This window comes from Mixophyes fleayi, chromosome 7, assembly GCF_038048845.1.
Source record: "Mixophyes fleayi isolate aMixFle1 chromosome 7, aMixFle1.hap1, whole genome shotgun sequence".
Classification (NCBI taxonomy): domain Eukaryota; kingdom Metazoa; phylum Chordata; class Amphibia; order Anura; family Limnodynastidae; genus Mixophyes; species Mixophyes fleayi.
Window position 1 is genome coordinate 144,369,246 of NC_134408.1, and position 11,871 is coordinate 144,381,116.

Here is an 11,871-nt window from a genome sequence, read left to right on the forward strand (position 1 = left end):
CTCAGTGGCTCCGGCTAGGTGGTAGAGCAGCTTTAAACAGTTTCCCTTATTGTATCCTCACACCTATGGAAGCCCCTTGTGTGTTCACACAGGAGGGGAAGAGGAATGGCACATGGGAAGAAATAAAAGCCGACACCAGACTGAATTTGCCTTGTCCGATTGGGAGCTGGCTGACATTTCTACCCGTTCATCCGAACCCTCCCCCATCCTCTGGGGGTTCATGCATCATAGCACAGTGGCCTAGTGGTTAGCACTTCTGCCTCACAGCACTGGGGTCATGAGTTGGATTCCCAAACATGGCCTTATCTGTGTGGAGTTTGTATGTTCTCCCCGTGTTTGCGTGGGTTTCCTCCCACACTCCAAAAACATACTGGTAGGTTAATTGGTGTCTATTAAATTGCCCTAAGTCTCTCTCAGTCTGTTGTGGAACGGAGACTGTAAGGTCCAATGGGAGCAGGGACTGATGCAAGTTCTCTGTACAGCGCTGCGGAATTAGTGGCGCTATATAAATAGATGTTAAGTGAATTCCTCCAACAGAGGTCACCACTAATAAGTATGGAACCTGGTTGTGTTGAAACCATTCCTAATCTCTCAATCTTGTACATTCTGCGGTCTGAACCTGTTCCCATGCCCCTTAGTGCACTCCCAGCATATAGTGTGTCCGAGTCTGTCCCAATGCAGTTATGACTCTACATTACTGGAATTTGTCATTGTGTATCTTCCTCTATTGTTACAGTATATTTATATTGCTCTGAGATATGTGATCACTACCCCCCCCCATATCTGAACCTCCTCTGTATCCGTATCTCCTTCTCCATCTTTCAAACGCTCCAATCATAAGCTTCAATTGCTGCGCTTATCTGTACTTGGTTTCCATCGGTCACCTGAAGTCAATCTTTACTCTGCGCCCCCCCCCCGTCTTTTCGAAAAAGAAGTGAACTCGAAATGCTGGGTGAGGTCAAGAAGGTTGAGAAAAAGATTATTGGCCAAGTGGGAGATTGTTACAGTTAAAGTTCTTCAAATGCCGGCAGCACACTGTAGTGTTCTCACCATATTATGCATTTCGTTAGACTGCACACAATGACCTTGGCCACAAATACCTTTGTAGACATCACAAGGGATGTTAAAAAGTCAACTGAGAATCACAATATAAAATTTTCAAATTTTTTACTTTATTGTTTAAAAGGCCATGACATTTGCATCCTCAAACTTTTGCAACATAAAATTATGGAACAGGACAGTTTTTACTCCTCTCCTTCATCTTCCTCTTCATAAGAGTCCAAACCAACCTCTTCATAATCCTTCTCCAGGGCGGCCATATCCTCCCGGGCCTCAGAGAACTCTCCCTCCTCCATACCCTCCCCCACGTACCAGTGCACAAAGGCACGCTTGGCGTACATCAGGTCAAACTTGTGGTCCAGGCGAGCCCAGGCCTCGGCAATGGCGGTGGTGTTACTCAACATGCACACGGCACGCTGCACCTTGGCCAGGTCACCACCGGGAACCGCAGTTGGTGGTTGGTAATTGATACCAACCTTAAACCCTGTTGGGCACCAGTCCACAAACTGGATGGTACGCTTGGTCTTGATGGCGCCAATAGCAGCATTGACGTCCTTGGGCACCACATCACCACGGTACAGAAGACAGCAAGCCATGTATTTACCGTGCCTGGGGTCACATTTCACCATCTGATTGGCTGGCTCAAAGCAGGCATTGGTGATCTCAGACACAGAGAGCTGCTCATGGTAAGCTTTCTCTGCAGAGATAACTGGGGCATAGGTGGCCAGGGGGAAGTGGATACGGGGGTAGGGCACCAGGTTGGTCTGGAACTCCGTCAAGTCCACATTCAGAGCTCCATCAAACCTGAGGGAGGCGGTGATTGAGGATACAATCTGACTAATAAGTCGGTTAAGATTGGTGTACGATGGGCGCTCAATGTCCAGGTTCCTGCGGCAGATGTCATAAATGGCTTCGTTGTCCACCATGAAGGCGCAGTCTGAGTGCTCCAGTGTGGTGTGGGTGGTGAGGATGGCGTTGTATGGTTCAACCACAGCTGTGGAGATCTGAGGAGCTGGGTAGATGGAGAACTCCAGCTTGGACTTCTTGCCATAGTCAACGGAGAGACGTTCCATCAAGAGGGAGGTGAAACCTGACCCAGTGCCACCACCGAAACTGTGGAAGACTAAAAATCCCTGCAAACCTGAGCATTGATCAGACTGGAAGAGAAAAGAGAAAAGAAAACACGGAATTAACCACAAATAAATAGCTTGTGAAGCCAACTCATTACCTCGTAACTACCAAGACTACTCATCTGATCTTCACGTAAGTAGACGTTTACAGAGCTATTATTAAACCTTCATCTTTGAGTCCAACAATTCCCATTTTATTGGTGGAGGTGAATAATATCTTGATGAAATAAGCATTGAATGGTAAGTTCAGGTTGGGCGACTTTTAAATGGCTGATCCTGAAGGACAATCATTGTGAATGGTTCAGGTTACAATGGTCAGGAAATGTACAATGAAAAATACGATCACCTACCAGCTTGCGGATTCTGTCCAGGACAGAGTCGATGATCTCCTTGCCAATGGTATAATGGCCTCGGGCATAGTTATTGGCGGCGTCTTCCTTGCCACTGATGAGCTGTTCCGGGTGGAAGAGCTGCCGGTAAATACCGGTCCGCACCTCGTCTAGAACACAGAGCAGCACAGGGGGGTGTCAGCCGTTAGTACACCGTGAAATACAACAGAAATCAAAACTTAAAAACCCGCCTGTCAATCTGATCATTATTTGTACACAGTCCGTATAGCGGGACAAGATTATTTTTTTTTAATGAAGAAAACATTCAGATTAAAAGTAGAGAAGTGGGTTTGTTATTGATAATTTAAAACCACAATCCCCCATCAGTTAGCAGCTTTGGAGAGAATGTTTATGAATGGAACTGGTGCGATAAGGATTTTACTCTCTGCTGTCTTATTCCCACGATACTCACCGATCACAGTAGGTTCCAGGTCCACGAACACAGCCCGGGGAACGTGTTTGCCAGCCCCAGTTATGCTAAAAAACGTAGTGAAGGAATCGTCTCCTCCACCGATGGTTTTTTCACTGGGCATCTGTCCGTCCGGCTGTATCCCATGTTCCAGACAGTACAGCTCCCAGCAGGAGTTCCCCATCTGGACTCCAGCTTGGCCCACGTGTATGGAGATGCATTCCCTCTGTGGAAGAAGGAGCGCCACAAATGTAACAGCTTTACAAAGGCGTCTAACCTCGTCCCGTTCCAAGAAACGGACTAGATCTAAGTATTACACCCGGCCATTTCAGCAGCGTTCGTGTACAATGCAGTCGTAGTGTTTATACAGAAAAGACAACAAGATATTTGCATGCAAAGCCCCTTACTGCCACTATGCCCAACACAGTGCTGCACACTGTCCGAGAGATCAAAATAAAGATAAGCAAACACCAACAGCTTGTGTCATTAGAAAAGCATGAACTCATGACTCTAAAATAATGGTGCTCAACTTATTTTTAAGTTGGGGCCCCATGCACAAGAGATCCACCACCCTGGGGCCCAAACAGATTCAGTTTCCATTAGAATGTACAGAATATTGTAAAAACAGGGATCCGAACAAGTCTAAAATAATATAAATATTATATATAATTTTTTGGGGTATTTATGAATCACTAAGGCTTATAGCAACCCATAGGAATATGCAATGAGGTAGGGGACAGACAGCGTCATACAATGTCATCATTTATTCATATAGCACCACTAATTCCGCAGTGCTGTACAGAGAACTCGCTCATATCAGTCCCTGCCCCATTGGAGCTTACAGTCCGAATTCCATATAACATACAGACACCGACTAAGGTCATTTTAATAGCAACCAATTAACCTACCAGTATGTTTTTGGAGTGTGGGGGGAACCCACGCAAACACGGGGAGAACATACAAACTCCACTCAGATAAGGCCATGGTCGGGAATCGAACTCATGACCCCAGTGCTGAGAGGCAGAAGTGATAACCACTGAGCCACTGTGCTGCCCCTATGCCCAACACGGAGAGTACCCATTAACGTTTGCTGAACTAAGATTCATGAAATTGCAGCTGGTCGACTATGAACTTGAAACATCACTGAGGCGCGAGGCTTGGATGCAACTTAGCGAATTAATAATATGCGTTACATTTTACATTGGTTCAATCAACGCTTACGCCTGTCATGATATGGGAATTTAAACATAAATTAGCTAAAGGAATAGGCATTTTAAATGGGAACACCAATCACTGCACAAAACATTTAAAAAACTGCGATGCTACATAGCAAAACATGGGAATTAAATCACTAACAGTCACAGCGCTACTGATGCACCGCAAGGCTGGATGGAGAATAGCAATGGAAAGAAACAGAAGGCCAGCAAATGTGTGACAGTAATGTACAGATGACTTAGCTAGTTATACACATTGTTATCTGCACTGTCTGGTGATCTCAAGCACTGGTATTGACAAATGAACGCCCCCAGCTCAAACCTGCATAACAGGACTCTACACCCTCTCCTAAGGCCAAGTGCAATAATTGTACGCGCCATCCAACGCCTCGCCCTAGAGTTCTAAAAGAGGCACCACTGTCAGACAAAACAAACTGGTGTTTCTTACACAAGTTACAATGTATCAACGATACCGAAAGCAGGTCAATGTCAGCGTAAAAACAAACTAAACCCAGTCTATCAATATTTTTTTTTTTTTTTGAAAACTATTTTGCTACTTGTAAAAATAAAATATTTTTCCAAGTTATTTTCTTAATGGTCAATTTAAAAATAAAGTATATAACGTACAGTAACTTTTCTTGCTTACAACAAGGAAGCAGACTTTTCGGATTTAACAAAACAGAAATAGATCTTTGCATTTTGGCGCCAGTAAACCTGCGGCCGTGTAGACGGATGACACTGCAGATCAGTCAGGGATTATGTAACTGGCTGAATTGGGTTAGTCACAGCAGAGAACACAGCCGTGGACTTGGAACTTTTAATAACCTCCCTTTCGAATGCAGGATTAGAAGGTGTAATCTCTAGGTGTGGAATGCAGGGCAGTACAGGCAATTAGACCCTTAGTTCATCCCACTTGTATAATAGCACAGAGCAGACTAAGTGGATGAAGTGGTCCGACAATGATCTGCGTCTGGACCAAAAATTTCTCATTCATTATTAAATCCGATATGAAACGGAAGCATATCTTCATAATTACCTACAAAACCTAACTTTCAAAGGTCATTTGAAAACGGCTTTCCATGAAATACAAGTGTGCGTTGAGAAAATGTTCATTTTTCTCTGCAAAAGGATAAAAATGTTCAGTAAAACACGAACAAGTCACTCAAAGACATGTAATTCTCTGCATACTGGAATTTATTAAAGGTAAAAAACTAAATATCCGTAAAAGATCAGAACAGTTCCACTTTGTGGTCAGCAAGATAAATAGAACGTTTGGCAGGATTTGCAAAGTGTTCATTCAGACAGAGTAATCATTTAAACAAAAAGAATTCAATCCTAGAGTACATCCTGCCCCAAATTTGATCCCCATTCTGTCTCCACATGGTTAAAAAAAGGAATATTGTTCCTAGCGTACTTCGGGCCCCTCCTGGGCTTAGCCATATTTGCAGAGGTTAAAAACAGATATTGCATTTCCGATACTGGAGCGTTTCGATACTTCCAGCTGCGGCAGCGCTATAACAAGAATTCAAGGGACATGCTCTCCCCCCCCCCCCCCCCCCCCCAACGTCCCCCGCTGGAATCTCTATGTCGGCAGCAAGACGCTGCTAAAGGTTTACCATACACTATATATAGACGCCTACTCTCTCCCTACCACACACACACAAGGGTTCATTGTCAGAAGCCAACGGACATACCAGTTTGTTTTTGGAAACCCGACTACAGAGAGGTGACCCATGCAAACTCGGGGAGAACATACAAACTCCACGCAGATAGGGCCTTCTTTGGTTAGCATTGCTAACCAATGTGGTTTGATTCCAATGTGCCACCGCGCTTCCCGGAGAAACATATATTGGACTCATGGAACTCATCACATATCCAATGGACCGAACAATCGGCATTTACTAAAAGTACCATGAGCACTGACCAAGTGTTATTCCATAGGGAACCTGAAACACGATTGTCACCCCATGGGATCAGACATGTGACACTGGAGAGGACAGTGATCCTACGTACTATTAATAAACAGTGACACCAGCAAGCCGTCACCCTATAATAATCTCATACACCGGTGTACGAGAATGGGTGCGTTTATCCGTCTGCTTCTGCCATCATTGAGCTGGTCCATCACGATTAACTTGCACCAGCTCACACCAACAGGAACACTACTGCAATCAGTGAAAGCAATAAACAGAAGTGTACATAGAGGGATTGTGTGTGTGTAGATTACACACTGAAATGATTCACATAAGAACTCAGTGGGCAAGGAGCCAATTTACTGAAGGATATAATAAATTAACCCCATATAGTGCATTCTGACGCTACAAACTGACAAGCTGACAACAGTCTGCATTGACTACATAGTGGGGCATTTGGCTTTCAGATGCAATATCAGACCGGCCAACTGGAACCAGGACAAAAGTAATTCTTAAATGAAGTATAGCACACCGGCTACATTTTATATTAGCATGCTATTACAGCATTAATGAATATTATCGAAACAGAATTAAATATGGAACCAACATGCTTGGCTCTGAAGCGCGCACCTTATATAATATGTAATTTTACATAATAACGATGTACGCCGAAAGTATAAATACCCAATGTGCATAGTATGTCAAAATAAATACTATCATGTACAACTGTCTCTATAAAGCCACACACACCACCGCAGAGCCAGTATCCCTCCATATAACCACACACACCACCGCAGAGCCAGTATCCCTCCATATAGCCACACACCACCGCAGAGCCAGTATCCCTCCATATAGCCACACACACCACCGCAAAGCCAGTATCCCTCCATATAGCCACACACACCTCCGCAGAGCCAGTATCCCTCCATATAGCCACACACACCTCCGCAGAGCCAGTATCCCTCCATATAGCCACACACACCACCGCAGAGCCAGTATCCCTCCATATAGCCACACACACCTCCGCAGAGCCAGTATCCCTCCATATAACCACACACACCACCGCAGAGCCAGTATCCCTTCATATAGCCACACACACCACCGCAGAGCCAGTATCCCTCCATATAGCCACACACACCTCCGCAGAGCCAGTATCCCTCCATATAGCCACACACACCTCCGCAGAGCCAGTATCCCTCCATATAGCCACACACACCTCCGCAGAGCCAGTATCCCTCCATATAGCCACACACACCTCCGCAGAGCCAGTATCCCTCCATATAGCCACACACACCACCGCAGTGCCAGTATCCCTCCATATAGCCACACACCACCTCAGAGCCAGTATCCCCCCATATAGCCACACACACACCACCGCAGAGCCAGTATCCCTCCATATAGCCACACACACCACCGCAGAGCCAGTATCCCCCCATATAGCCACACACACCACCGCAGTGCCAGTATCCCTCCATATAGCCACACACCACCGCAGAGCCAGTATCCCCCCCATATAGCCACACACACACACCACCGCAGAGCCAGTATCCCCCCATATAGCCACACACACCACCGCAGAGCCAGTATACCTCCATATAGCCACACACACCACCGCAGAGCCAGTATACCTCCATATTGCCACACACACACACACCACCGCAGAGCCAGTATCCCTCCATATAGCCACACACACACCACCGCAATGCCAGTATCCCTCCATATAGCCACACATACCACCGCAGAGCCAGTATCCCTCCATATAGCCACACACACCACCGCAGAGCCAGTATACCTCCATATAGCCACACACCACCGCAGAGCCAGTATCCCCCCATATAGCCACACACACCACCGCAGAGCCAGTATCCCTCCATATAGCCACACACACCTCCGCAGAGCCAGTATCCCTCCATATTGCCACACACACACACACCACCGCAGAGCCAGTATCCCTCCATATAGCCACACACACCACCGCAGAGCCAGTATCCCTCCATATAGCCACACACACCACCGCAGAGCCAGTATACCTCCATATAGCCACACACACGCAGCAAGGGCCTGTACACTCTATAGCCCGTCCCCTATCTGGTCCTTGGGATCAGAGACTGTGGTAATCATCGTTCTGTACAGCTTTGGGATGTAGCCAACTATGTCACTGGAGAATCTGCTTGGCCAACTGCGGTGTGAAACGCACTGATCCCCATCGAGGTTTGGTCCTAACCCACCAGAGCTGACAGGTATGTAATACCACAAAGTGCAACTATAAGTCAAAACGAGGCTCTTGGGGCTTATTTCATAAAGTGGTCAAAGTTAAACTGCAACTCACAGCAACCAACGTAACTGCTGCGTAGGCCGCAGAGTAGGACGCGTTATACCCGCCCCACCACCGTTTCATTGGAACGTTTCGGTGTACCAACGTTATGGCACAATACCACCGTGGTCACTATTCGAGCTCAAATTTTCTCATCGCTACGTTTGGCGAGCAGAGATGCTTCAATGAGTCCCAGCATGTCTAGATCCAGTACATGCTGGAGAATCACAGACACCTACCTCTGGCCTATATAAAGACAGATCTTTACTTTTGTAAGTCAATATATAGAGACACAAATGAGTGATCAGAGATAACAGAGCAATTAAAGCACAGTCGAGATATCTCAAGATCTTATCAACAAGCATAAAAAGTAAAAAGTCTACAGTACATGAGACGCAGGTGGGTTAAGACTGTAGTTCAACAATAGCAGCCTGACCCAGAAAGGGGCGCAGTCTGTCTGAAAGTGGGTGTGTCACATGGTTTCATTGGGCGGGGCTTAATTTTGGTCACAGACAATTAATGGACAGGATAAAACAGCTTTTACATCAATAAATCCCTCCAGCAGTTTTGACATTAGCACAAGGTGAAACCACATGGAGATATAATAAAGCTCTGCGGTGTTCTTCATTCTCATTACAAGAGCAGGCGGGATAGTCTGGCATAGCCCATCTACCATTATTGCCTGGGTGAATACAAGAACACTATGGTTCAGCGATTCTAATCTCATTTTCATTCAAATGAGAACCAAGGGCTGCTGGCCTACAGCAATTACAAATCTAGACAAGAATGACCTTATATTGCAAGGGATATATAATCTAGCTGGGGGAAATTAAAGGGCTATGTATCTGCAAATCAATGTCCTGGCATTAAAACACCATTAATCAATGCAACGGTCCCCCCACACGTCCCCGGCCCCCCCTCCACATTTGTGTTACTTGTTCTGTAATATGTCTGATTTGTAACCGACTGTCCAGCACTGCAGAATTTTTGCATAACAGCAAAAATGTTCATAATTGTCCTCTCTCCCGAAATGTTCGTAAAACTCCCAGATTATAGAGACACCTCCCGGACTCCACAGAGGGCAGTCAATACTCCTTGCAGGGTGCATACCTGCTTTCAGGGACTTACTGCATTGACACAAGTCAAGCCCCGCCCACCTCAGTGCACTCACCTAGAGTAGGCCTGGTTGCATCGTGATGATGCAACCAGCGTCATCACTCACTTTGGCCCTCCCATGATGTCATAAGGCCACACCCACCACTTTTCAGAGTGTAGGCAAGTATGTGGAAAATACACGTTACAATCACATGTATGAATAGATTCCTCCTACATGTAGACCCACAACAATACTGTCATTCCTCTGACCCTAGAGCGTGTTGCAATGCTGAATACTGCCTGCAGCAGAGGCATGACGTCTCCCCAGGACTCCACGTTGCAGCCTGACGCCTTTACTCTACCCTGCAGTTTCTCCATGTGCTCACACACTGAGATCTCTGCGTAAATATAGGATGTGTGTCAGGCAGGTGCTGGCAATTCTCCATGTGACAAGCCAAAGATAAACAGGCCCCCATGAAGAATCATCCTGCACCAACCATAGGCAGGGTGCAATTACCTAGTTAGGAAAGGACCCTGCGCAGGCAGCTGTACTCCTAAGGGGAGGGGGGGGGGGGGGGCTGCGTCAGAGAAAGCTCTAAAGTGACAGGTGATTTCACATGTCACTCAGTACCCTCACTGCGAGAATCCTGCGTGTCCTGGGGGACTTCTCCTATAGAATGTGGACTGAGGGGGGTTTTAACTGATTGAGAGCCAGTAGGATGTGGGGAACCAGGTTTGTACAGCTTTGACACTGTGTAAATAATAATTATGTAGCGCACAAACACCTACCGCTGCGTAAAACGTCAGATGGCACATCTAGGACCTGCTGTTTAACAATTGATCAGCGAGACTGCATACAAATTACATTTACACTCCTACACTGCTGAAATCACAGTGGGCAAATACAGCAGTACATCTATAGAAGGCGGACCTGCCAGAAGTCTTTATTAAGAGACTTATGGTTCCTTCTTATACTACATATCCAACATCACAATGAATCTGGCTTTGTGAATATTTATGTCTTAAGATGTGTTCAAAACTCAAAAGTACAAACTTAAGCAATATTCTGCAGATCTCTAGCGTTAATAATCTGCAATAATAAATCTTTATAAAGGACTAATTACAGGTTTCAAGTGTACTATGTTGTATTTTGCAATATAAATAAGATAATCCATAATCTGCATGATGAGGTCATCATATATACAGAACTTGTCAGTTCCTCATGACGCATCTAAATGCAAGTGGGACTCTGTCCTATAACTGCTTTTATTTTTCAGAACACTGTGCCAAAAATAAACTCATTAATGAAAATAGACTAGAATACAACGTAATACATATTGCATGTTCTATGCTGCTTATTACAGAGGATTCCTGGAGGGGAGCAACAGAAAGTGTATCCATACTGCAGCCTTGTGACATATTATTATGAAATACTGCAATGAATGAGCGCTGCATAAACTTGCACAACCAGAACCCCAGGCAGCTGCTACATTCCCAATCTGCTATGTCACTGGGTGCAATACCCAAGGCAACCAGAGACCCCAAAAACGTACCAACTTGTCACTGATACTAACAACGCCCCATACATCCCACTGTCATAGGGCTGAATGAATACGCAGCTCCAAATACTACCATCACCTCTAACAATGCAGAATACAAACTGGGTGCAATGCACCCCCTATTCTAAAGGGGGTGGGCACATAGGAGATTTACCAGTCTGGTGTCACAAGCAAATAGGCTAATTGCAAAAAAATAAAAATAAAATCATAATATAAGGCCCTCAGGCTGCAGACAAGGGTGCTAAGGATTATAAGTGGGGCACATGTTCCCCCAATCATCCCCCTTTAGCTATTAAAGGGCAGCAGAGAACGCCAGCGCCCCTCCCCCCAGCCCGGGACCACTCTCTGCATAAAGCCGCATCGCTCCTTGAGCTCAGCTCACCATGTTGTCTGCTGTGTCGGTTGTCGGCGGAGAGGTTGCGAGCGGGGTAGATGGATCTCACCGGAGCCTGCGTGACGGATCTCTGTGAGAAGTGACTGGGGCGCAGCAGCGGTCAACAACCTTATTAATGGGGGAGGGGTCCGGCTGCCTGGGCCACACCCCCAGGCCACGCCTCCGTCATAACCCGTGTTCTGCTGGTACGTGCGGCCACATGGTGGGTGCGGGAGGGGGAGGGGTCCGGTTGCCTGGGCCACGCCCCTAGGCCACGCCTCCGTCATAACCAGTGTTCTGCTGGTACGTGCGGCCACATGGTGGATGCGGGTGGGGGAGGGGCCGTAGTATTGGGAGGGGGAGGGGCCGTAGTACTGCGGCCCCGCCCACCGGGTATATCAGAGCTCTGAGTCCTT

General features: G+C 46.4%; 1 protein-coding gene across 1 annotated transcript; it reads right to left on the reverse strand.

Moving 5' to 3' along the window:
• Positions 1-1,150: 1,150 nt before the first annotated feature.
• Positions 1,151-11,593, reverse strand: LOC142098282 (tubulin alpha chain). Its single transcript, XM_075180998.1, has 4 exons — positions 11,465-11,593; positions 2,991-3,213; positions 2,540-2,688; positions 1,151-2,216 (listed from the first exon to the last, which is right to left on the reverse strand). Exons 1-4 carry the CDS (start codon positions 11,465-11,467, stop codon positions 1,245-1,247), a joined length of 1,347 nt encoding a protein of 448 aa, XP_075037099.1. The 5' UTR covers positions 11,468-11,593; the 3' UTR covers positions 1,151-1,244.
• Between the last annotated feature and the right edge of the window lie 278 nt (positions 11,594-11,871).

Coding starts and splice junctions, on each gene's coding strand:
- LOC142098282 (XM_075180998.1), bottom strand. Junction 2,689..2,990: donor CCTGGAACCTACTGTGATCG/GTGAGTATCGTG, acceptor TCTGTGTTCTAG/ACGAGGTGCGGACCGGTATT. Junction 2,217..2,539: donor TGGACAGAATCCGCAAGCTG/GTAGGTGATCGT, acceptor TTTCTCTTCCAG/TCTGATCAATGCTCAGGTTT.